The sequence below is a fragment of the Lynx canadensis genome, chromosome B3 (assembly GCF_007474595.2).
Source record: "Lynx canadensis isolate LIC74 chromosome B3, mLynCan4.pri.v2, whole genome shotgun sequence".
Lineage (NCBI taxonomy): Eukaryota > Metazoa > Chordata > Mammalia > Carnivora > Felidae > Lynx > Lynx canadensis.
In genome coordinates this window covers 118,894,414-118,922,105 of record NC_044308.2, presented here as the reverse complement: position 1 = coordinate 118,922,105, position 27,692 = coordinate 118,894,414, and the positions used below count along the sequence as shown (strand labels likewise).

The following is a 27,692-nucleotide window of genomic DNA, read 5'->3' as shown; positions in this document are numbered from 1 at the left end:
TTTAGATAAACAGAGTTTATCCCAGGTGTCAAAAGGATATTTTACTTGGAGGTCCCCAGCTCAAGTAAAAGGTCAGAAATAGAGGTGTAGATTTAGGAGTTATCAACATACAGACCTTTCTGGAGATGAAACAGTCCAGGAAAGGTATATAAAACAAGAAAGAGAACACTGAGGTCAACTGGAGTGGTTGATTACTAACAAAATTTCAATCCACTTTCTACAAATGTTATAGACAAAAGTATATTGCAGGGTGTAAACAGGTGACCATAAACCAGCACAACACTTAGAAAAATATCCTCGATTTTATTGTTGTAAATGGTTGATTAAATTAATGAAACAAACCCTCTTATTTAGAGGTTCATTAATAGATCTTGAAACTCGTGTTCAGAACCATTTGTTAATTTGTTCAGTCAGTCCTGTCATTTTCTTTTAAGTCCTGTCATTTGCTAAAACTGTCTTTGTTGTCTTAATCTTTCTAATCACCTAAAACTTCAAGTGATGTTTATATCTATTTGCCCTCGAAATCTTTACACTATGTGACAGTGTGTGCCTGCTAACCTAAAACAAACATGCTTTCGTCAATATATGAGTTTTTAGACTATACAGTAAATTATTTAGCAAAACACAAATAGATCATCCTCTAGTAAACTACTGTCACCATCGACCTAACTGACCTCAGTTATTTATCTTCTCAACACAAAGCCTCTGCTCTGTATCCTAAAAACTGCTCCACAAGCTCTGGATTCCCCCAAAACCCCTACACACACTCTGCCATCTCCATCTCCACATGGAAAGGCCATCCCAATTCTATTCTTACACCAAATTACAGTTCAAGAGTTATGTAAAGCATTTTCAGATCAACGTATATTTACAATGTGTCTTCTCAAGCATTCTATATATATTTCTTTTAATTTGAGAGAAAGAGAGGGAGAGAGAGAATCCCAAACAGGCTCCACGCTGTCAGCACACGATGCTGACACAGGGCTAGATCTTATGAACCGTGAGATCGTGACCTGGGCCAAAATCAAGAGTCATATGCTTAATCGACTGAGCTACCCAGGCACCCCTCAAGCATTCTATTTTAAGTGAAAGTTATTAACTGTAAAAATCTGTTTATTTTGTATGATCTGCTAAAGAGTTACATCAAATCTCTATGGGTTTCAGACTGTCTAATCAAAACATCATATGTAATATTGGTAAAGGAAAGAAAAATATGTCATGTTGACTTCAGTCTATTATTGTAAATACTCATGTTGGATACAGAGAACATATATGATATTGAAGATAAAGGAAAAAATGTTATCCAACTAGAAAATATTACCTATGATCACATTTTCAAATTAAAAGCTATCTGTACTCGGGGCACCTGGCTGGCTCAGTCAGTTAAGCATCCGACTTCAGCTCAGGTCCTGATCTCATGGCTTGTGGGTTTGAGCCCTGCGTTGATTCTGTGTCCCCCTCTCTCTCTGCCCCTCCCCACTCACACTCTGTCTCTACCTCTCAAAAATCAACATAAAAAAAAAAAGCTATCTGTAGTCTAAGATTTTTTTTATGAAATATCTTAAAAATCTTTGAGTAAAATGGAAAGAAATCTGTGTATTTCCTTGATGAAGATGCTTATACATATTACAAAGAGGTTTCTTCTGAAATGCAAACTATCTGCTTTCCGATGTTACCTCCTGTCATCATGGACTGGAATGCAACTAGAAAGAAAACAAACAAACTAGGTTATATGAAAACCTAAATGTCACTATCATACATGTTTATCAGTAGGTCGAACACATGCAATTAATTTGAAAAATTTCTTCAATTATTTTAATATTAACTATAGAAGGAAATTTTCATGAAGAGAACCTGAAGTGAAATATTGGCAAAGCCACTAAACTAACTCAATTTACATCTTAAAAATGTGTTTTTACCCAAACTAGAAATGTTTAATTGGTATCTACCTCAGTGTTCACTGTTTATAGAATCTGAAGACTAGAAGCAAATAAGTATGTGGATAAAATGCCAGCACAAACAATTTTTCAGTTACTAATAAAAATAATAGAAATCTAACCATAAAGTTTTACTAAGTAAAATATGCATGTTATGCCAGGAAAATGAGTAAAATTTAAGTTGTTTAGTAAACATATTGACCAAATGTATTAAATATTTTTTCCTAAAAAGGTAAAAAAAAAAAAAAAACAGTTTGATCTAATCTCTTTCATTTTAAACAGACAAAAGAATGTTGAAATCTGTGTATGTTAGGGAAAAAAAAAACCCTAAATATTGAAAATCTGTTTAATATAATCTTATGATGTCTTAGAACGATTCAATCTGAAAAAGTTACCTAGAAGGTAAATGACTTTTGTGATACTTGTATTTTTTTTCATAACTTGTTTCAAAACCAAAGAAATACTTATTTGATGACTTGAAATGTGAAAACAATACTTTCTTAAATACCATTAAGCTGAACTTTAATGGAGTTCGATTAACATATTTAAGTAAACCTGCAGGATGGGTTTACAGGAAAGAAATAAATGATTTAAAAAGAAAAAAAAAAACGAGGGAAGTAGAAGTAAAGGAAAAAAGGGAATATTTGTGCTAAGCTCATGCATATGATACATAAACCTACATTCATCTTACCTCCCATGTTTTCCAATCCATTTACCACAGTCTCTTTAATCTGTAAGTCAAAATAACCAAATATAGTATTCTTTAGACTTCATCATGTCTATTTAAAGTTGACCATTTGAACAACACGGGTTTGAACTGTGCAGGTCCATTTATACACAGATTTTTTTTTCAATAAATAAGTACTGTAAATGTATTTTCTCTTCCTTGTAACTTACTAACATTTTTTCTTTAGCTTACTGTATTGTAAGAATACAGTATAAATTACATATAACATACAAAATATGTGTTAGTCAACTGTTTATGTTATCAGTAAGGCTTCTGGTCAATAGTAGGCTACTCGTAGCTTTGGGGGAGTCAAAAGATACATGGGGATTTTCAACTGCATGGAGGGTGTCAACGCCCTTAACCCCTGAGGTGTTCAAGGTCAACTGTAATATTCTCCATGTTGGCAAAGGGCAGTAATACTATTTAGCACTTTTTGTCTAAAAATAGATATTCTTCATTTCATGGACATAGCACAGAAGTTTCCTATTGAAAGATTTTTAAAAATAAAATCTTCTTAAAAAAATAAAATCCTCTTTTCCCATTGTCTAATCTTCAATTGGCAACATCACAAACTATCCCCTCTTTTCAGAAAACAAAGTATATAAACATAAGCACACGCACATGTAACTTTGCCTGTCATTTGCAAGTTTCAAGAACATCCCAGGGTCAGTGTCTGTAGACCCCAGATGAATAACTCCTGATAGCCAGCAACCAAGAAATATATCAGGCTATCAGGGAGGGCAGGAAAGAAGTATAGTGGTGGTGAGGTAGGGGTACAGGGAGGTGCTTAAAAGATTTTTGAGGAAGCACAGCTTCTAGGGACACCCGGCTGGCTCTGTTGGTTAAGCTACCAACTTTGTCTCAGATCATTATCTCATGGTTTGTGAGTTTGAGCCCTGCATCAGGCTCTCTGCTGTCAGCATGGACCCTGCTTTGGATCTTCTGTCCCCCTCTCTCTCTCCTCTCTCTCTCTCTCTCTCTCTCTCTCTCTCTCTCTCTGTCAAAATAAATAATAAACTTTAAAGAAAAGAAAAGAAAGAAAAAAAGCACAGCTTCTAACACATAGTAGCATTCCATAAATATTTGTTAAATTAATGAATATTAAAATTTGAAAAAAAACACCTTTTTATCTTGTATTATAATCTAAGAAAAGTAAAGGTTAATAAAATTTTAGATAAAGTGACTGACAGTAGAGGGTTTCTCAATTAGGAAGTTATACTCACCTGAGAGTAAACTTAATTTACAATATTCAGTGCAATTTTGTAGGAATTCCTATTACAAAGCTAATATGTTCACTATAATAAATTCAAATAACACAAAAGTATATCAATTATGTCAATATCAATGATACTGATAAAAGAATAGAGGCAAGTTCTACCTTTAGCTTTCCTTCTTTAAACCACTGACTCAGCTGTAGAATGCCAGACTCAAATTCGTCCTTATAGTTTAACACCAGAAATCTTTCTCTGTAGTGGGGAAGAAAAGGATAATGATCAGAGACTATGGAGGGTGAAAGAGCTCAAAATCAAATCATTCCAGAACTCTAATATTTGTTAGTTTTTCAAACATCAGGACTTAATCACACAGAATCAGGCCAGATACAGTTTTAGGTGTAGTTACATGTGTAAGTGTAGCGGGCTTCTATTGTTTGGTCTGGCTAGCATTAAAACCCTGCTTGGTAATTAGCACTGTGATTTTACTTTGTGGGTAATATCCTTTCCCCACTCTCCTGTGACCAAAGCCAGGCCAGTCGGAGCCAGTATCAGCTTTGATAAAACTGAGAGGAAGAGAGCTTTCTCTTTTTGCTTGGGTTACTAACTTGGTAACATGTAAGACTAGAGATAACAGTCATCCTCTTGATCTGCTGCAAGAGAAGAGCTTGCAAAGGAACAGAGCCAACCCAAAAGAAAGCACAGCCCAAAGGTAGAGAAAAACTTGGTGATGCCACTATGCAAACCTTATGTCCAGCCAATACTAATACCGGACTGCTCAGAAACGTGAGCCAATAAATTACCTTTGCACTTACGCCAATGTGAGTTGAGTTTCTATCACTTGGGGAAAAAAAGACTTGCGAAAGATTGATAGAACCGATATGTTTTTTAGAAAATTTTTTGCCAGGGGGCGCCTGGGTGGCTCAGTCAGTTAAGCGTCCTACTTCAGCTCAGGTCATGATTTTGCAGTCTGTGGGTTTGAGCCCCGTGAAGGGCTCTGTACCGACAGCTCGGAGCCTGGAGCCTGCTTCTGATTCTGTGTCTCCCTCTCTGTCTACCCCTCCCCTGCTCATGTTCTGTCTCTCAAAAATAAATGTGAAAAAAAAAAAGTTTTTTGCCAGGACTCTAGTTAACAAAAACCTAAACACTGAAAAAAATGTCCATTTTCAAGTTTTACTTAATAAGGAAGAATTATATATGAAAAACACTACCATTTCATATACATCTATGATCTTTAAACTCATGAATCTGGTAATAAGGGGAAAAGGGTGGTCCATACCTTGTGATGTTTCTTTCTTTTTGGATTGCTTCTACAGCAGGGGGTAGTGGAGGAGGATAAGGCACATCTTTGTTGTACTGAGAAATCTGACCACACAGGATGATATGGCTGTTCTGATTCATCTGTTCAGGAAAAATTGATGATTATACCCTAAGATATATGCCTTTCCTATGTTTACTGATTTTATGGCTGCCTCAGCGAAAGCCTCCTTGACTATTGTAATTTAATCCTTCAGTGCCAATTAATTGATTTTGCTTTGAAGATTTACTCCTTATATGTATTTAAGAGTTTTAATTAGCTAGGAAACAAGTCCCTTCCAAAGGAACAGAGGTAATTGAGAGTTTGGTAATGCACAGAAGAATTACACCGGTATCATCATTGTTGTTGCTACTGTTAGTAGCAGCAGTAAAGTATTTCCTTGGATTTAAATAATTCAACCTTCGGGTGCCTGGCTCAGTGGGTTAAGCGTCCAACTTCAGCTCCGGTCATGATCTTGCGGTCCGTGAGTTCGAGCCCCACGTCATGCTCTGTGCTGAGAGCTCAGAGCCTGGAGCCTGCTTCTGATTCTGTGTCTCCCACTCTCTCTGCCCCTCCCCAACTCATGCTCTGTCTCTCTCACTCTCAAAAATGAATAAATGTTAAGAGAATTTTTAAATAATTTAACCTCAACTGCAGTATATATGTGTGTGTGTGTGTGTGTGTGTGTGTGTGTGTGTGTGTGTGTGTATACATAGTAAAGGACAATGCCGTGTTAATAGCTAATGTTGATATTTTATAACATTGTCACTAAAAATATGTAAATAACTATAATCTATGAAAATAGTTTCCCTACCCAAAGTCAGAGGCCATGGCTGTGAGTGAGTTAGTTGATGAGGAATTAGGGTCAAAACTTCACCACTTGAACAATACAACTGTAATTTTTTTTTTAAGATTTTATCTTTAAGTAATCTCTAACACCCAACGTGGGGCTAGAACTCACAATCCCAAAATCAAGAATCCCGTGCCCGACCAACCAAGCCAGCTAGGCACACCTCCCTACAACTATAACTCTTGATAAAAATAAATTGCAGGTGAAAAATACAATACTGCTATCAAAGAACTGAAATTGATGCTCATATGCAAATCTGCAAGCAAACGGAAGTAGTTGTCAGCAAGCTCTTCTGCATCACTAAATTACAATACTGATCATTAACATTATTTCTCACAATAAACCCTACAATTCTATAGGTTTTTTTTCGGTATCAGGTAAAAAGCACAGCAAATAAAATGTAGCATTCAAATTTGTAACAAATTGGCAAACAACCTGACTTATCACTGTATCACTGATGTCACCACCAACATTGTCAAAGTAAACATCCACTCCAGCTGGACAAAATTCACGGAGCTGTTCTGCCACATTCCCCTTTTTATAATTAATTGCAGCATCAAAGCCCAGTTCTGAGGTCAGAAGGTGGCACTTCTCCTGTGTTCCACAAATTCCCACCACTCTGGAACAGCCCATCAAATGGCCAATCTAGGGGGGAGATTTTAAAAAAGTAAACAACTTTCCGTTGCTACATTTAAGTGTAAAAATGTGAGTATACAAGATATCACGAGTATATGAGAGTGTTCATCACAATTTAGGTTAGATTACAGGACTTTGGCTAAAAGTAATTTGAAACCAAAAGAATTAAGACCAGATATAATGCCACTGCTAAAAAACAAATTAAGATTGACTAAAATTAGACTTAGTCTGAATGTTAAAATCTCACAATTTAAAGCTGATTTCATAAAAGAAGTAGACTCAAAACATCACTAACTTGCAATTCAATATTTCTCAGGCCTATGATAAAATATTTTGTTTCAATAAAGACTGTTAGTCATAAAACAATATACTTTAAAATTCTATTATAATCTTTACTGTATTTCTAGAACCCAGTAAATGCTCTCTTATTTGAAGATTCCTTTTAAAAATATGAGTTTGTCTTTTAATTCATGTCATGGAATTCCAGATAGGTACTCTATGGGTTTCTTCCTTATATTGATTAGAGCAATGCTCTAGCATTTACCATGTCTATTTCTGGTTAACAGAGAACAAGATACAAAAATCTACATTTTCCATATCGTTATGAAGAGAGTCTAAGCAGGTAATAACATCATTCCTACCAGAAATATATAAAATAACATTATACATTTGTTCAATTTTATATTTTAAATTATATACATGTATCCAGAAATTCAAGTTTTTAGAAAATCAAATAGTTCTCAGAAAGTTTACCTGCCCAGCCAAGGATCCACAAGCACCAGCAGCCCCACTAACAACCATTGTCTGATTAGATCCAGCAGTTATATGACCTTTCTCCTGTATCCCAATCAAGGAAGTCAAACCAGGCATACCTATAGCTCCAAGAAAGTATGAAAGGTGTCCATTCGCAAGTTGTGGGTCTACCTAAAATAAAATATCTAACTTTAAAAAATAATACTAGAAATTCCTATTTTAAATCAACAAGGCAGAGAAAAACCTGTTATGGATTGAGTTGTGTTCCCCCAGATTCTGATGTTGAGACCTACCCCTTAATATAACTATATTTGGACACAGGGCCTTTAAGGAGATAATCATGGTTAAATGAGGTAATCAGGGAGGGGCCCTAATCCAACAGAACTTGCATCCTTATGAGAAAAGGAAGAGACACCAGAGGTCTTTCTCTGCACGTACACAGAAGAAAGGCTAATGCCCTGTGAGGACACAGCACAAAGACAGCCAACTACAAGTCAGGAAGAAAGACTTCACTACAAACCAAATTTTCCATCACCTCGATCTCAGACTGTGAGAAAATAAATTTCTGTCATTTAAGCCCCCAGTCTATAGTATTTTGTAATGGCATCCCAAGCAGATTTTAATAAACAACCTGATATGGTTTCTAGAACAGTGAACCATTCTTCAGTCTTGTGAAAATTCTATAATTTACTTGTACAAAGTAAAAAACAAATAAGTATTACTTCTCTTTATAGTAAAAAACAAAAACTTTAAAGAATTCTACATGAAAGATACTTATCATTCTTTCTTATCAATGCCGCCAAGTATATTTAAAAAAAGAAAGAAACACTTAAGGGGAAAACACTAGGCAAAGTAGGAAGGTTTTAAAACCTCTGAGCAATTCCAAGGGGCCTGGGTGGCTCAGTCAGTTGGGCATCTGGCTCTTGATTTCAGCTTACATCATGATCTCATGTTTCGTGAGATAGAGCCCCTGCTTTGGGCTCTGGGTTGTCAGTGCGGATCCTGCTTGGGATTCTCTTGCTCACTCTCTAAAAATACGTAAAGAAGCTTTTTCAAAGAAAGAAGATTCACCACATTAATTTGATTTGTAGTTAAACTGTCATAAACAAAATGGCAGTTTGTATTCAGCAGTCTTAAATGGCTGTCAGATCTAGTGTGTACATAAAGGCAATCAAGGTATTAAAGTCAACAATACTTAGGTCTACAGTACACAAAAATATATCATGTAGGTAATATTTATTAGTAAATCCAATATAGAAACTTTGGGAGACAGGTTTGTGTTTAGCAAATACCCTTTCTCCATCCCTTCTGAATTCCTTTTCATTTCTAATAACTGTGCCGAAAGCATTTTGAAGCTCTCCCCAGCTGCCCCATTTCCCTCCATAGTAAAATGACAGGGAAAAACCAGAACCTGCTGAATATTTCTTCCTGCTAAGAAGTTTCTTGTTAAATATATTTTACTGGTATCATTAAGTTGAAAATTATTGTATAACATCTCCCACATATCGTTTGTATTTTAACAGTCACCTTTAACTGATTATAAGAATTCATAATAACAGGGCTGCCCAGGTGGCTCAGATGGCTAGGTATCCAAGTCTTGATTTCAGTTCAGGTCATGATCTCATGCATGGTTCATGAGATCTCTCTCCTCACCCCCCTCGCACCCTCTCTCTCTCTCTCTCTCAAAATAAATAAACTTAAAAAAAAAAAGAATTTCTAATAATAAAAAATACTAAAATTTTATAAAGCTTTTTAGAAAGAGTCATATTTATCATAGCATTTAATTTCCACATTCAGTTGTGAAAGAGCTACTATTTTCATCTTGCACATGAGGAAACTAAGGTTCAGAGACATAAAATAACTTCCCTGATGACATAAATTGGGTTGCATTACATGAAGCTGCCAGGTTTTATAGGTCAATACAGACAAGTATTGGTAATTTCACATAATTCAACTAACAACAGACACTGAACTCAGGACTTTTGATACAAAATGGAATTTTAAGCACAAACCAAATGAGTTTAAGTCAAATGGCAATTTCGTAGGAAACTTTAAAGCATACAACTATAAGAGACCTTCTGGCTTTTATATATGTAAAAGTCAAGAAATAAATTAAATATGAAAAACAACACTATTCACTAATAATCTAAGAACTGTCATATAGTTACGGCCAACAGTGGAAAAGAAACAAAGGTTTTCCACATTTTAGCAGCCATCTAAAAGAAAATGTCTGCTTTTATTTTTTTTCCCTGATAACACACTGAACCGAATGCCAAATGCACAATGATTTATAGGGAGGGGAAGACCCAGATAGTAGAACCTTGGATTGTGAGTAACTTGTTCTGCGAGTGTTCCACAAGACAAGTAAACATTTCTAAAAAATTTTATTTGACTTGATAAACGAGCGATATCTTGCAACAGGAGTACTACATGATGTCAAATGTCACACGATCACAACTAAGCCAACGATTCTTGAAATTCCCTTTGATATACGAGTGCTATGGATTATGAGCCTGTTTCTGGAACGAATTATGCTCGCAAACCAAGGTTTTACTGTACTGTATATTATACATCACCTTCTCAAGGCTGTTTCCATTCAGAATAACCTTGGTTTGCCAGGGCCAATAGAAAGAAGTCACAAAATCGCCTTTAGTAAAATGTACGTGTTTGCTTTCTTCTACAATCCCAATACCTCCACCATCAACCACTTGAGACAGCTGCCAAGGTGTTATATAATCACTGCCAGTGTCTTCATTCATTCTGCAACGCTAAAAAAAGAAAATGTTGATGAGGATAATTCTGCCTGATAATACTGGTCAGTTTGTTAATTTATCGGGTGACTAAAAGAAAGGTATATAGTCAGTAACGTTAAGTGTTAAACAAATTAAATTTATCTTAATTTCTATCTTCTTTTCAGTTATTCTTTATCTTTAAAAAAAAATGTATCCCCTCTCTAACAAGTAAAGAAGTATAATTAGAGGGGCGCCTGGGTGGCTTAGTCCATTAAGAATCTGACTTTAGCTCAGGTCATGATCTTGCAGTCCATGGGTTTGAGCCCCACATCGGGCTCTGTGCTGACAGCTCAGAGCCTGGAGCCTGCTTCAGATTCTGCCTCTCTCTCTCTCTTTCTCTGTCCTTCCCCTGCTTGCACTCTCTCTCTCTCTCTCAAAAAAGAAATAAACATCAAAATTTATTTTATTATTTTTAATTTTTTTTAACGATTATTCATTTTTGAGACAGAGTGTGAGTGGGGGAGGGGCAGAGAGAGACAGAGGCACAGAATCCAAAGCAGGCTCCAGGCTCCAAGCTGTCAGTACAGCCCGATGCAGGGCTTGGACTCACTGACCACGAGATCATGACCTGAGATGAAGTCGGACGCTTAACCAACTGAGCCACCCAGGTGTCCCCGCCCCCAAAATTTTTTAAAATAAATTTAAAAAATAAGTACAATTAGAAAGGACTTTAAGTATGGTCTAATATCAGATTGTGGTAATGGTTAAACAACTGTGTAAACAGACTAAAAACCACCGAATTGTACACTTTATTTTTTGAAAATGTATTTATTTAGTAATCTCTGCATCCAAACTGGGGCTCAAACTCATGGCCCTGAGATCGGGAGTTATATGCTCTTTTTGGGGCACCTGTGTGGCTCAGTCGGTTAAGTGTCCAGAGCCTCTGTCAGTACAGAGCCCACTTAGGATCCTCTGTCTCCCTCTCTTTCTGCCCCTCCCCCACTCGTGAGTGTGTACGTGCACACACACACTCACTCTCTCTCTCAAACATTAAAAAAAAAAAAAAAGAGTCACATGCTCTTCCAACTGAGCCAGCCAGGCACCCCTGAATTGTATAGTTTTTTTTTTTTTGAATTGTATAGTTTAAATGTATAAATTGTATGATATGTGATAATATTCCAACAAAGCTGTTAAAATTTTTAAACAAATTTAATATTACATTATGCTAGCAAAAATAATGTGTCAATGGTTTCAATGGATTGTGGTGCATTAGCTACACTTAACATGTTGCTATTATAAAACTGTCCAATTTTTATAGAAAGCAAACTACCAACATATAGACTGTAAGATTATTCATTTATTTTGGCCTAGCAATTCTGCTTCCCCGGTGGAAATAACCCAAAAGAAGTGAAACAATTTTTACACAGTTGTTCATCACAGCTTCAGGCCAAGCCCTACATCATACCCCATAACTTTGGGTGGATGTTCTCCTTCTACTACAAAGGCAAAATGTCACAATGGCACCACACCCTTCCATGGGACTAGAGCTAAAGATTTCTCTGGGAAGTAATCAAGGCTCTCTTCCTCTCTGTGGCTCACTCTTGCCCACTTATGAAAGCCAAGACGTAGAGGCCTACAGGGTGGTCCAGGAGATAGAAAAGATAGAAGGCTACTTGACTATGTGGGTTCAGTTCACCAGGGTAAATGACCAAACAGGGAATTGAGGGAGAAGCTTCTATGAGAATATGCTAACTACACTTCTGCTAGTGTGCCCCTCCAAGTATTCTCGGAAACCAAGTGCAGCAGCCACTGAATATTGCCGGACCAAGGACCTGACTCTTAAATAAGGCTAACAGAGAAAGTACAAACAATAATTCTCTATAGGTAAGCAAATGATGTCAACACAATTGAATGTTATATAACCACCAAAATAATATTTGGACTCGTTTATCATATGAAAATATACATAAAGTCACTTAAATATAAAATAAAAAGAGTATAATACATTAAATATAACCATGGAAAATACTGTGTAAACATGGGGATTAAAATGAGTTATGAATTTGGATACGTTCTTTTTTTTTTTTTAAGAACAGTGTCTAGTAAAAAGAACCAAAATTATTTTCTTCTCTCCTTCCTTTAATTAATACTTAATAAACGCCATGCCAGTCACTGGAAATACAGTGACAAATAAGACCTCTGTCTTCATAAGTTTACTTTTTATTAGGGAAGACAGGCATCTAAGAACTACACAGATCATTCTTCATTACAACCGGAAGAAATGCTGAAGATCAAGGTACTTTTTTGAGAAAAGATAACAGAGAAGACGAGTCTGAGGGTGTAAGGCGACTTATCAAAGCAAATCTTTTTAATGCAGGCTTTAAGAGAGTAATAGGGATTGGCCAGGTAACAGGAAAGGAGCGGGAGGGAGACAGAGGGACAACACGTATAAAGGCTTGTTTTAATTGTACTCAGGATTTTGTTGTAGTCAGGTATGGAAGAACAACAGACACAGAGACACCCGCCTTGAAAGAAGAGTTTAAAGTGCCTGGGTGGCTCAGTTGGTTAAGCATCTGACTTCAGTCACGATGCTCAGGTCATGATCTCATGGTTCATGAGTTAGAGCCCCGCTTCGGGTGAGCTCGAGCCCTGCATTGGGTGAGCCCCACTTCCCCCACTCTCTCTCCCTCCTCCTCTCTCTCTCTCTGCCCCTTGTGGGATTCTCTTTCTCTCTCTGCTCCTCACTCATTTGCACCCTCCCTCTCAAAAAAAAAATAAAAAACAAAAATACAAGTATTACAAAAAAGAAGAGTTTATTACTTACAAGTCCCAAGAGGAGGAGCACACCATACCACACAGGGCCACAGGGGGAAGCACCAGAGTTAGTCAGGAAGAAAAAATAGCAACAGGAGAGCATGGCCCAGAGTCTTTATTATGGTTTCAGGGGGAAGAAATGGACAAGACAGGGTAGGGAAATTTGAGTAAGTTTAGGAGGAGACAGCTTGAATAATTTCAGTGGGATCTGGCTTAGAGGGGTGGTCCCTAGTTGTCTGGCACCAGGCCCTGGGGTGACTTGGGGCAGGGAAAATCACCTGTGTGAGTTAGATGAAGGAGGCAGTTTGGTGTGTTCCAGGCAAGTTGTTTGTTATCTCTAAAATATGCTGGGAGGAGCTGTCTCTCCAGGATTAGGAAAGCTCCTAAGATATGAAAGCATTAAAAAATACAGCAAAGGAAAAACATGATCAATATAAGGTTTGAGCCAAAAAGGCACCGGTGTGTTACACAAGAAAGAGGCCCAGTGAGGCCAGCATCCAAGAGGAAGAAGTAAAGTAGGGTATAGTAAGGCTGGGCAGGCAGACAGCGACCAGACTATGTAGCATCTTAGACCATGCCCAAAATGTTAGTCTTTATGTCAAGACTAAAAGAAAGCCATTAGACATAAAGGTGACGTGATTAGTTGTTATTATACAACTACCATTTCTGGCTGCAGTGTGGAAGACAGTCTAAGGGGGCGAAGAGTGGTTTGCAAGGATACTCCATTAGGAGAAAAAGAAATAATGATGACTCAGACTGAATACACGTCCCTGAAGTTTACTGAGAAGTGGACCGAACTGAGATGTACTTAGGAAGGAGGATCCACAGGACCTGAGACTGACATACAGAATGAACACAGAGAACGAAGAGACAGTCTCAAGAAAAACTCAGTGCTGTGTAGCATGAAATGAGTGGACAGAGGAGCTATATACTCTCCTGGAGGAAAAAGAGGTTTTTTGTTGTTATTTTGAAGTTGGGGGTGTTTAGAAGTGAAGATCATGAATCCAGTTCATGTCATAATCTTAACTGTTTCATCATCTCTCCACCCCTAAAATCCTTGGGTCATGAATTTATCTCACTATAAGTTCTCTCAGAGGGAATTCTGCTGAACAGGAAGTTTGTTCCAACTTAAAGAATTCTGTGAGAAACACATCCTTTCTGCTTGTTTTCAACTATTCCTTTTTGACTGTTCTGTTTCATTTTTAAAACCCTTCTACCCCTGAACCTTGGCTTTATTTTGGTAAATTGTGTTCTCTTAATTTACTTTGTATTTATTATCCTGGGCTTAAATGATAGGCTTTACATTTTGTTCACCAGGGCATATGTAATCCTTAGATGCCCTGAGCTATGTCTTATTTATACATTTAAGTGTTGAAGTCTTAAGAACTCCACACTAATCATCATCAAGAATTGACCCTGAATACTAAATAGTGCACTGCCATTTTTCTCCTGAATTGGGGGTAATTATTCTCCTCATGTGATTTGCTCAGCACAGTCTAGAGTATTGAGGCTGATAGCCTGACTGAGCTTGTCTTGGCTTCCACTGAAAGGTGGAGCATCTTTAGATCTATGGGAAATCAATGCCCTAATTTATCCCTCAGTATCTATTTGTCTTTTGCCTCTTTAGAATGTTCTAGACCAGTCACCACTTCATTTCCCTAGCCCATAAAGAAAAACTTCTTGCTACCCTGGGAAGAATTTTGAATGAAGTCGTCAAACTGTTTTCCGTGGTAAGCATAATCAACTATGACTGGTGTTACTTGAAGACAGAGCCTGAATTACACTCCTGGATCAGAGGGAAGAGGAGCCTTCCCAAGGCTACAACTACCCTGGCAGAAAATTGGTATTGCCAATTGGGTCTCCACTGTAAATGAAGCCTGAGAAGAGGTCAGCCAGGATTTTCTCTGTGCCCTACCAGGGCACTCTAAAAGCCAAAAGCAGGAAGCAAGCATATGTACAAGAACAGTAATATATAAAGAGATTCTAAATTGCTTATTTGTCTCTTTGCCCAACTTTTCACAGGCGAATATAGACAAACTTTCTGCATATCAGCCATTACTATCTTTTATTTCTATTGCAAATTTGTCTAAGTTTGCCATTGATCTTTTGATTTTGTACATCCTGTTTTATTGTGTTTTACAAAATACAATGTTTTTAAAAATAGGTCTATTTATCAATCATATTCTTTCATATTAGCTGGGTTTGCTGTCATTCTTACAAAGTCTTTCCCCAACATCATTCAATTGTTTATCCATGTTTTTTCTAAAAATTTTTATAGTTTCACTTAAAAAATTTTTTTTATTATCTGTTGGAATTTATTCTGGTGTAGGGGTTAAGCTAAGAATGTAATTTTTGCCCCAAAGTACATAGTCAACTAACTGATCCAACCCAGTTGGATTGAATAAGCTATCCTGATTTTCTTTTAACTTTTTATTTTACATAAATAAAGACTCAAAGGAAGCTGTAAAACTAGTACAAAGAACAGAAATTAATGAAATAGACAACAGGAAAACAATACAGAAAATCAACAAAACCAAAAGTTGGTCCTTTGAAAAATTAACAAAACTGACATAGTTTTACCTAAACTGAAGCTTATTTTAGCTTATTGTTTATTAAGAGAAAAATAAACAAGACTTAAATTACTAAAATCAGGAATAAAAGAAAGGGCATTACTACCTATCTTTCAGAAATAAAAAAGGATTACAAGGAAATACTAAGAACTGATGACAATAGATTACACAACTTAGATGAAATGGGCAAATTCCCAGAAAAACACAAACTACAAAAGCCAACTCAAAAAGGAATAGAAAAGCCTAGTAGACCTACAACAAATAAAGACATTGAATTAGTCATTTAAAAACTCTCCAAAAAGAAAAACCCAGGCCAGATAGCTTTACTGGTGAATTCTACCCATCTTTGAAAGAAGAATACCAATTCTTCACAAACTCTTCCAAGAACAGATGAGGAGGGAACACTTCCCAACCCATTCTGAGGCCCAGAGTACCCTGATACCAAAATCAGGCAAACACATCACAAGGAAACAATAGACGATGAATATAGTCTCACAGCTTTATGGATGCAAAAAACCTCAAGAAAATAGTAGCAAACTAAATCCAACAACGTATCAAAGGAAACACACCAGGACCAAGAATGCAAGATGGATTTAACATCTGAAAATTAATTAATATAACAAACCATAAATAGACTAAAAAACAAAGACCACATGATCATCTCAATAGAAGCAGAAAATGCACATGACAAAATCTAAAACTGCTTCTGGGGGGAGGGAATAATGGGGATTTTATTATTTAAAGGGCAGAGTTTCTGTTTAGGATGATGAAAAAGTACTGGATATGGAAAGTGTGTAACAGCTGCACAACACTGAATGCGCTTAATGCCACTGAATTATACACTTAAAAATGGTTAAAATGGCATACTGTTAGATCTATTTTATCATAATAAAAAAAACCCAACACCTCTTTATGATAAATATACTCAACAAATCAGAAACCAAACCAGGAATAAGACGAAATCTCCTCAACCTGACAAAGGGCATCTACATCCCACATATTTAATGGCGAAAGATTGAATGCTTTCCCCCTAAGATCAAGAACAAGACAAAGATGTTCACTCTCACCGCTTCTATATAACAATGTACTAGAGGTTCGAATCAGGCAGGCAAATAACATAAAAAGCATTCATACAGGAAAAGAAGAAAAAACTATCTCTCTCTTTTTTAATGTTTATTGACTTATTTTGGGGGGGGGAGCACGAGCACATGCACGAGCAGGGAAGGGGCACAGAGAAAGGGAGAGAAAGAGAATCCCAAGCAGACTCCACGCGGAACCAGATGTGGGGCTCAAACTCACGACCATGAGATCATGACCTGAGCCAAAATCAAGAGCTGGTTGCTTAACCAACTGAGCCACCCCGGTGCCCCCAAATCTATCTGTCTTTACAGAGACTAAGTCCATGTGCCTAAGGGCTTCTCAACTGTAGTCCTTCACAGTATCTTTCAATAAATCTTCTTTATCTAAAAATAGCATAAGTGAGTCTGTTCCTTCAAAAAGAAACCAACTAGAATAAAGGTCTTATTCAGAGCCTGCCTGGTAAACTAGATCAATCTGAGAGAACTTCCAAGCCTAATTCACTATGTTATTTACAACCGGGAAGTGATCTGGACATTTGAAAGAATCGGATTAACGTGTACTACTATGATGAAAACATTTCTTCTACAACATTCCTCCACAACACAAGTGAATAAAAACAAAGACAACCTGTAATTCCCAGGCATCAAGATATAATTGCTCAAATTATTTATTAATCATGAGGATTGCACAATGAAATTCAGATGCAACATAAAAAATATGAAAATACAATTAATCTTCACCAAGTCACAAAATCCTGATTCTTACCATGTAAGGATCCACAGAAAGATAAAGAGTTCTCACTTGTACTTGTCCTTCATTGATATTATCTGGTAAATTGTCTTCTTCTATTCGGAAATTTTCTGCCACTGGATTACCATTTTTTCCTAAAATATTAAGGAAAATATAAAATCAAAAAGTCACTCTCTTATGTAATTATTTCTCTTTTTTTAAATGTATGTCCTTGTGATTTTTTTTTTTTAATGTTTATTTATTTTTGAGAGAGAGAAACAGACAGACAGAGCGTGAGTAGGGGAGGGACAGAGAGGGAGACAGAATCCAAAGCAGGCTCCAGGCTCTGCACTCACAGCAGAGAGCCAGATGCAGGGCTCGGACTCACAAGCCATGAGATCATGACGTGAGCCAAAGTGTATTTGTTATTCTTTAAAAGGTAACTCTAGGATTCAGAGAACTCCCTTTTAATACAGACATGAATAAATCTATATTGTTCTGTAATTTTTCTATAACTCAGCATAAATTCTTCAAATAGTTTCAGTTGCTCTTTATCTTCTCCAAGAAGCTCCTATAAAATATTGCCATCAACTTCAAAATTCCTTTTTAAAGAATATTACAGGTAAATCACCTCATCTGTTGTAAAATTGTAAGATTTCAAAAAGTAAAAACTCACAGCCATCTTTTTTAATTATGAAAATCAAATTTTACAACATAACAGAAACACATCAGCCAAAATAAATAGTTAAGTAAACTTTCCTTCCTCATCTTAAGAAGAAATGGAAACTGGAATGTAATTTTTAAAATTTTTTTACAGAGAAAAAGTACGAGTGGGGAAGAGGCAGAGATAGAGGGAGACAGAGAGAAAATCCCAAGCAGGCCCCATGATGCCAGCATAGAGCCTGACACAGGGCTCAAACTCACAATATGTGAGATCATGACCTGAGCAAAAATCAAGAGTTGGATGCTTAACTGACTGAGCCACCAGATGCCCTCTCTTTTTTTTTGAGAGAGAGAGAGAGAGAGAGAGCGTGTGCAAATGGAGCAGAGGGAGAGAGAAGGATAATCCTAAGCAGCTCCACACTCAGCACTGAGCCTGACTCTGGGCTCGACCCCATGACCCTAGAATCATGACCTGAGCTGAAATCAAGAGTAGGACAATCAACCGACTGAGCCACCCAGGCACCCCATAATTTTTTTTTTTCCAAAATTTAACTTTATGAGATGACTCCGAATGTACTAGTGTCTTAGGAAAGTTTGATATGGGCCCGTGTCTGTATGTGACAGTGTTACATAGAATGGGACTCAAATGTCCAATTTGCTCATCAAATTTGTTTTGATCAAAGCCATTTCCCAAATCCAATTTTAGATAGGTTATGTAGGAGAGTCAGAAGCTTCACTTTAATGCGATTTCTCTCCAAATGAGATATGCTGAATGATGGAGAAGAGACCTAGCCCCAGCTTCTCTCATCTCCCATCAGGGTCAGGGCAGGCAGGGATTGTCTTGCTGCTAAGTTCTGCAGGAGGGCCTGCGTGCAGGCTGTTATCACTGGGCATCCCAGCTGCGGGCACCAGCATTCAGATAGGCATAGGCAGGCATTTGTGGACAAGGGATGCTGCAAGGTTATGAAAGCAACACCACAGGCGGAGATGGGCTTGAGCTGGAGGGGCCCATGAGGATGAATGTAATTTTTTTAAAAAGTAAAGCCTTGGGATGCCTGGCTGGCTCAGTTGGTGGAGAATGTGATTCTTGACCTCAGGGTTGTGAGTTCAAGCCCCAGGTTGGGTGTGGAGCCTACTTTAAAATAAAGTCTTGAAAATTAGGAAATTAGAAAATTTGAAATATAGAAAGAAAAATTTGTAAGCAGAAAATGTCATCAAAGTGTATTCTTACTCAGTTATGTTAACATAAGCAAACTTCCTACTGATTGAGTCATCAAATGTCTAAGGTGGAAAAAGAATAAACACTTTAATCTAACATCTCACTTTTCTAAAATGGAAGTCAGAAAAGGTAAGGGGCTGGGGGGAAGAAGGTAAGTGATTTTTCTAAGACACACGGTAAGTAAACAGTAAAACCAAAGCAGCATGGGCCCAAACCTCTCAGGTTATTTTCATACCTAAGTTTCTATGATTCAGGTTAGATGTCAGCACAGACATAGGTCAGTGTTTTTCACATAGAACAGAAAGACAAATTTTAAGAATCAACAATACATACTGTAAATAAAAAACAAAAGCCATATATATTTGTAATATAATATTTTTTAAGTTTATTTATTTATTTTGAGAAAGAGAGAGTCCAAGTGGGGGCAGAGAAAGAGGAGGGAGAGGGAGAGAGAGAGAGACAGACAGAGAATCCCAAGCAGGCTCTACACTGTCAGCACAGACCCCAATGCAGGGCTCGATCTCATGACCGTGAAATCATGACTTGGGCCCAAATCAAGAGTCAAGATGCTTAACCAAATGAGTCACCCAGGTGCCCTGGGTAATATAGCATTTTAAGTACAATAATTCTAAAATACCTTTTTTCTTCAACAGATAGCCTTGATAAGTGATCACTTAAAAAACTGAATACTATATTATTTAAAGAGTTTCTTCCAATATCTCTACTAGGGTTAATATCTTCCTACCTTAATTTACCACATTAACTATTACTTTTTGTTCCTTCATTTTCACTAATAATTGTCAAAGACCAGGTCTTTGATACAAATACATACCAGGTCGGGAATTCAATACCACTCTTTGTATAATCATCACCTTGCTGCACAGTGGTCTCACAAGACTTCTGTATAGAGCAACTCCTATAAACAGAAAAGTTTTTAAATCACAAAGTTTTAAAATAGTCAACAATTAAAAAAAAGAAAGCACACTTATGATTCTGAACAAGGAGAGGAAAAAAACCATCTTTGGGATCCAGAAAAGATGTAGTTCCCTGCCAGAGTTGGCCTCGTAAAGCAAATATGCAAAGAAAGACTAAATCTAGTTACAATTTTTGACTAATAGGAACAAGTTCAAAAGGCTGAGTAAGACGAATGTTTTTGGCTTCATAATTCAGGCACATTCATTTTTATACCGTCCTGATTAAGCCTCCTACTGTGACTTGATTAAAAGAAAACATGATATATTCCTCCAGAGCTAGAAGTTAATCTAGTAGCAAAACAAAAACACTAGCTGTTTGAGATGTAACCAAATGTTCAACAATTCTTTTATTCATTGGTCAAAATGGAAATTACTTTAATAGTTTTATTTATACAAAAGCAAAACATCAGTGGTAGCTGGCTCAGTCAGAAGAGCATGCAACTCTTGACCTTGGGGATGTGAGTTTGAGCTCCATGTTGAGTGGAGGGATTAAAAAAAAAAAAAAGAAAGAAAGAAAACTTAAAAAAAAAAAGTAAAACATTAAAAGCATTTTTAAATTCTCACCTTATAGGAAATTCTGAAATACAAAATAGCCAAAGAAGTAAAGGATCAGCTTATTCTGGGTTTACAATTTGAGCTAATGAAAGCAGCAAAATGAAATTCTGGTGTTGGCACTGTATCTCCTAACCTTCTATGAAGTATTATTATCCCCATTTTACAGATTTTATTTCATGCCATTGAATGCTGAAGAAACATTTGTTGCTAAATTCCTTTGTCTATGTAATGTCCTTTGATTGCTTCTTCAGGGTGTCATTTACCTCATTCTTCTATCCCCACCCTTCCACCCCACCCCCACCCCCGCCTCCCTATCCTTGACTGGTAGTTAGATCTAGAGATTCGATTTAGACATAGGTTGAATTTTTTTAAGCAAGAATCTTTAAAGATGTTACTCTGTGCATCCTATCTCCTCACATCAAGAAGTCCAAAATGTCTTGTAGGGCTAAACATATTTTTAAAAGGAAATTTTCTGGGGCGCCTGGGTGGCGCAGTCGGTTAAGCGTCCGACTTCAGCCAGGTCACGATCTCGCGGTCCGTGAGTTCGAGCCCCGCGTCAGGCTCTGGGCGGATGGCTCGGAGCCTGGAGCCTGTTTCCGATTCTGTGTCTCCCTCTCTCTCTGCCCCTCCCCCGTTCATGCTCTGTCTCTCTCTGTCCCAAAAATAAATAAAAATGTTGAAAAAAAAATTAAAAAAAAAAAATAAAAGGAAATTTTCTACTGAATCACCTTGTGTGTAAATTATGGAAGAATTAAAAAGCAAAATTTTCCATTTGATGCTGGGTCCAAAGATAACTGCCCCAGAGAGGTTATTAACAGCATCATAATTTTCAATCAAAGGAATTCTTCCCAAATAAGTTTCATATTTTGCCCTCTTCTCTGAATACTTTCTATGTGTGCTTTCTCTAAAATATGCACACTGTAGATTTGTCCAAATACTTTTTATCAGCATGAAAAGCACACCACTAAATTTCTCTCCCTCTGTATTAAATTAGAAATTTTTCAACTGTCAAACACTAGATTTAACTAAGGTAAGATAATTGCACAATATCCCTTGATAGCACAACAAACAACACATTTAAAGGATAAAGAATTGATTTGGTTACAAAATTAAAATCCTAAAATATGACACACCAAGTTCTAGATCTGAGAGGACAGGCGGTGGTGGTGTTAAATGCATCCCCAGTGAAGGAGTAGGGAGGACACTCAACTCTTTTTTGACTGATGTTAAGCGTACCATATTTGGTTGCTATGATATTAAATGGATTCCCAATTAGTGATAAGTAATATCCCAAAATAACACCAAATCAATGGTCAACTGAAAAATTCACTCCGGTGCTGCTCATAAAGACTGTGTTATCTGAGAATCTACCTTGTAGCTTAGCATTAGAAAAGAGTACTGAACTAGGTAGAGCAGAGGACATGGCCTGGTTCCAATCACGTGGGATCTTAGGAAAGGCCCTTCTCTCAGCAGGTTCTCTGAATGTTACTAAGTGCCAGGAACGGGGCTAAAGTTTTTATAATCATTGTCTCGAACCCCTTCTACCCAACAACCCTATGAGGATGGTACTGTCATCTGTCCCCATTTTTCTAGATGGAGAAAAGGAAGAGACAGGTTGAAGACCTTGCCCAAAAGAAAGACCAGAACCCACACTCAAACACAACACATAACCATTTCCATAACACGAGCTTCCTAACATGTTTAAAACAAACAAACAAACAAACAACTCTTCCCCATCCTGATCTTGTTCAATTATTCTGCCCAAATGGCTCTGCAGACCCCAGCCTTGTTATAAAAGGTGGAAATCTCTGGGATTTCCTCCACTCTTGCTGGCCTGTCGCTCCCTTTCCTTTGACTCTTCTGGTTTCTTCCTTCCTCTGCCCAAGTCTAACAGGTTGGGAGATTCCTGCTTGGCTCTTCCCTTCTCCCACTGGCCTCACCTTCCTCTCTGGCTCCCACTACCAACCACTCACATAGACATTACTAAATATCTGCATCTACAGCCCAAATTTCAAACTGGCTTCCCAGATTGCAAGTGCCAAAGGGACAGGGATTTGTGTCTGTTTGTTCAATGATTCATGTTCACCCTCTGGCACATGGCAGGTGCTCAATAAATATTTATTAAATGAACCTCCCAGATGCACCTTAAACACAATTACGTGCAAACTTAAGGTTGCTTACACCCAACGTTAAAAAACAACAACAACCAAAAACGAACAAACAAAAGACCTGCCCCCGTTTCTTCTAGAGCATTCCCTAACCTAGTTGTGGTAGGGTCCCCCCTCCCTAAGGAAAAAAAAAAAAAAAAAAACCCTCAAGGTAACCTGGCTATGCGGGTGACCACAACCCTCATGACCTTGTAACATGAGACCACTTAATCAGACAGCATGTTTGTATCTATCACCACATGTGGGAGATTAAAAAAGTAGAAAATATGTAAAAAATTACACCAGGTGGCATTCGGAGCTCAGCTCTTCGGGTACGAGCCCAACTGAGCAGTGCCGGCAGGAATAAAGTTGCTTCCGGTTAAGAAAAGCCGTGGTGTCACGACTCTCTATGCGAGAACCCTGCTACATAGTGACCTAGGCAATAATGCCAGCCTCGTGGCAGCTCCGAGAGGAAGAGTGGAAGTCACCCCGGTTCCTAGATCCTCCCTCACCCGGAAGACCCAACCCAGCCTCGGGCTAGGCTGACCCAGCAGCCCCGGCGCCGGGCCCGTCTCGCGTCACTCACCAGCACGCAGCTCGAGAGGAAACCGCCCGCTTTTCAGAGCTTGCGAACTGCAGGCAGCGAGACCTCTGTCCTCCCACCCCACCACGCAGGCGCACCGCTAGACCTCTGCCCCACCCCCACCCCACCCCCGCCTCCTCCCTGCCCCCTCGCCTCCAGGAGCGGGGTTTTGCAGCTAAAGCAAGATCCTTGGGTTCCCACGTTCCCAGATCCCTGAGTTCTGGGAGAAGTGGGGAAGATGCGGAGTTTTAAACGATCCTCACGTGTCTGGGCAAGGTATATTAATCAGTTAAACAGGACTGGTGCTCTATGGCCGCCCATACTGGACCAAAAGAGCAAATCGTTCAGCCTTGACCATTGAGTTCACTTCCAGCAGTCCTTGAAGGAATTTAATTCGTTGTATGGACTTCTCGGTAAGCCTCAGAGTGGAAAATTACAGCGAGATGGGGCCCATCAAGCCTACTCCTGCTTTTATAGACAAGGATACTGAGGCTCGGAGAGCTGATGGGATTGAACCACCTACTTTTTCGGTGGTTAGGGGCAATGCTGCGGTTAAAACCGCCTCTCCAGAGGCTGGGCTATGATCCCTTCCCCTACGAGGGGCTGCCTTTTCTTTCACACACACACACACACACACACACACACACACACACACACACACACATCCCAGCTTCCTCGAAGATGGATTACCTAGTGTTGAAAGAGGACTTCAACTGCTTCCTTTTTGGTCTCAAACTTTGTAATTGATTAAATTCTTTCCAGCCTATCTCTTAACGCAGGCAAAAAATCCTGCAGGCAAAGCATCCCCTCAAGCAATAGACTGTCCTAAACCAGTAAGACCCTGAGTGACGCCAAGACATGATCCATTTGACCTTCACTGCCTACCTGCACGTACCAGCGGTAGTGACCAAACCTGCTTTGTTTGGGACCCCTTAGAGCCAGGTGCCCTTGCACTCCTGCCCCCCTGCTACAGTGTGGACTGATTTCTCAATTTCATTAATTATTAATTGCTTTTTGTGTTGAACTGGGTTGAGCAAGGCTTATTCCTATGACAGCTTGGATCCCTGAGGATTTTAAACCCTAAGAGACCATCCTGAGAATTGCTATTTACATTGTATTCATGTCGGTGCTAATAGCTCAGCATATATGATGGTATTCGGTAGCTGAATGATGACTGGGGTAGTGAGCAAAGGGGTGAGAATCTTTCAACAGGTTGGAGCTTCTGACAGAGTCATCTCTCAAATTTTTTACTTCTTTGAGAAAGCTTCAGGAAAGGACTAGAAGGATTATACTACCTTGCAAACTCTGTCTAGCAGGAGCTTATCTCTTATCAGTCTTGTACAGGTAGATCTTCAATATCATTTTATTTTATTTTATTTTTTAGTATAACATTTTATCTTTATAACTTGAACCAACTGATGAAAAAGAAAATGCTCTAACAGATTAAAAGTAATAGCATAAAGTAATGATAGTTTAGAACTTGATCTTAAAAGAAACAGTCTTTCAAAGTAGAAAAGAAACTCTACAGTATTAGTTTTTACTGTCTCGATTCTGGAGCCTATGAATTCCTTGCAAAAAGTGTGATTTGTCTCCCCAGAATGAGTTCCCATTCCCCAAAATTCTTAATTATGACCTCATGAAAGGAGAGAAACTTATCCAGAATCTACCTAGCTAAACCTCTCCCAAATTTCTGACCTCAGAAACTGTGTGAAATAACAATTGGTGTTATAAGCTAAGTTTTGGGGTAGTTGCTTAGGTAGCAATAGATAAAACGAATATGCCCACTTAAAGAGAATTAGCACCCCTTAGAGAAATGGCTGATTCCAGGGCTGGGGCAGGTGAGCCTAGAACATCTTTTTGGTTGAAATGAAGGAAGTGATGAAAAAATGATGAGGCAGGGCGCCTGAGTGGCGCACTTGGTTCAGCATCAGCCTCTTGATTTCGGTTCAGGTCATGATCTCATGGTTCGTGGGATTGAGCCCCAAGTCAGGCTCCAGGCTGATAGCACAGAGCCTGCTTGGGATTCTCTCTCTCACTCTTTCTCTGCCCCTTCCCTGCTTGTGCCTCTCTTTCTCTCTCTCAAACTTAAAAAAAAAAAGAAAAAAAAATGATGAGGCATGTCACAGGGACACAGAAGCCAGCTTGAAGGGGATCCTACTGGCCAAATCTAGGACAACTTGAGCCCCAAAATAATTAAGTACAGTAATGACTTATAAACACTGAAGAAATAGAAATTCATGTATCTGTACCAATAATAAACAGAGAATGGAGAAGTTTTGCTTACAATAGGATGTTGAGACCAACTAATAAAGAAAGGTAAAAGAGAGTCTTAGAGTTGGAAAATTGGCATTTTATAGTTTTCATAGTAAAGATTGAATCAGACGAGAATTATCAATGGATGCCAAATCTAAGAGGACTAAGATTCTACACCCAGGCCAGTGGCAGGGGGGGTTCCCACACACCACAAAGCAATGCTCCAACACCAGCTGGTTGTCCTACAATTCAACTCAATTTTGATGCTATCTACCTGGAGACAGCATCAGATCCTACAGGTTAAGGGCTCAATCCTACAAGACTGCTACCCCCCCCCCCACACACACACACACATACTTCAGATACCAATTGAAAGTCCAGGTTGTCACCTGTGCTCCTGACCAAATGTCTATAGATTAGAGGTTCTAACAACCCCCTCCTTGGGTTTGATTAATTTGCTAGAGTAGCTCACAGAACTCAGAAACACACTTTACTTACTAGATTACCAGTTTATTATAAAATGATATAACTCAAGAACAGCCATATGGAAGAGGTACATAGGGCAAAGTATGGAGAAAGGATGTGGAGCTTCCATGCCTTCTCCAAGCTCCACACTCTCCCTTCATCTCCACATGTTGACCAACCCAGAAGCTCCCCAAACCCCCATCCTTTTGGGTTTCTATGGAGGCTTCATTACAAAGGCATGATTGATTAAACCACTGGCCACTGCTGATTAAACTCGATCTCCAGCCCCTTTTCCCTCCCTGTTGGTAGGATGGAGGGAAGACTAAAAGTTCAAACCCTCTAATCACTTGGTTGGTTGCCCTGGGTACCAGCACCCATCTTTAGGTTACCTAGGGCTTTCTAAAAGTTACATCATTTTTTCAAAAGTTTATGTATGTATGTATGTATTCTTAGTAATTTATTCATGCAACTTGGGGCTAGAACTCACAACCCTGAGATCAAGAGTGGCACACTCCACCAACTGAGCCAACCAGGCACCCCTAAAATTTGCCTCATTAACATAACAGAAGACACCTAGATCACTCTCATCACTTGGGAAGTTCCAAGGGTTTTAGGAACTCTGTGCCAGAAATGGAAGAAGACCAAATATCTATTCCTTATTATAAATCACAAAATAACAGAGACATTGTGTTAAGGAACAAGGTATTTGCTTGGTCCTAAAGTACAAAAATCAACAATAACTTGACCAAGTAATCAAAATTAACATTGCCAGTGAAAGACAGATGGATATTGAATGGCTCTAGATATGATAAAGTATACTATAGTATATTTCAAAATATATGCTACAAAATACCATATTAGATGTAGAGTATGTGTACTTGATATAGAAATGATCTAGGGGTGCCTCGGTGGCTCAGTCAGTTAAGCATCCGACTTTGGTTCAGGTCATGATCTCCACAGTCACTGGGTTTGAGCCCCCCATTGGGCTCTGTGCTGACAGCTCAGAGCCTGGAGCCTGCTTCACATTCTGTGTCTCTCTCTCTCTGCCCGTCCCCTGCTTGTGCTCTGTCTCCCTGTCTCTCTCTGTCTCTCAAAAACAAACGTTAAATTTTTTTTTTTAAATAAATGATCTAAGTCATCTTTTTTAAAGTAATTTCTATGCCCAACATGGAGCCTGAACCCACAACCCTGAGATCAAGAGTTGCATGCCCCACCGACTGAGCCAGCCAGGAGTCCCGAAATCATCTTTTAAAGAAAACATTATCAACACAAAAATAATCACATTAAGATTAAAAGTCAGTATATTCAATTATGTTCCATGCTGTGTATGCCCTAATATCTTCTTTGTTAAAGAAGAAAATAATTTTGTTTGCATTTTTAAAAATTCTTTAATGTTTATTTATTTATTTTTGAGAGAGAGTGCACGCACAAGCAGGGGAGGGACAGAGAGAGGGAAACAGAATCCAAAGCAGGCTCCAGGCTCTGAGCTGTCACCAC

General features: G+C 38.4%; 1 protein-coding gene across 3 annotated transcripts; it reads right to left on the bottom strand.

The window, feature by feature from the left end:
* Positions 1–283: 283 nt before the first annotated feature.
* Positions 284–23,562, bottom strand: PTGR2 (prostaglandin reductase 2). 3 transcript variants are annotated; one of them, XM_030319534.2, is made up of 10 exons: positions 23,481–23,562; positions 20,051–20,134; positions 17,373–17,491; positions 9,988–10,179; positions 7,412–7,582; positions 6,458–6,667; positions 5,155–5,276; positions 4,043–4,130; positions 2,629–2,668; positions 284–1,703 (listed from the first exon to the last, which is right to left on the bottom strand). In XM_030319534.2, the coding sequence occupies exons 2-10, from the start codon at positions 20,085–20,087 to the stop codon at positions 1,627–1,629; spliced, it is 1,056 nt and encodes a 351-aa protein (XP_030175394.1). In that variant the 5' UTR covers positions 20,088–20,134; positions 23,481–23,562; the 3' UTR covers positions 284–1,626. The 3 variants fall into 3 exon arrangements, with proteins under 3 accessions (XP_030175394.1, XP_030175396.1, XP_030175395.1); XM_030319536.1 differs by lacking the exon at positions 9,988–10,179 and having other exon boundaries at positions 1,537–1,703; XM_030319535.1 differs by lacking the exon at positions 2,629–2,668 and having other exon boundaries at positions 1,601–1,703.
* Between the last annotated feature and the right edge of the window lie 4,130 nt (positions 23,563–27,692).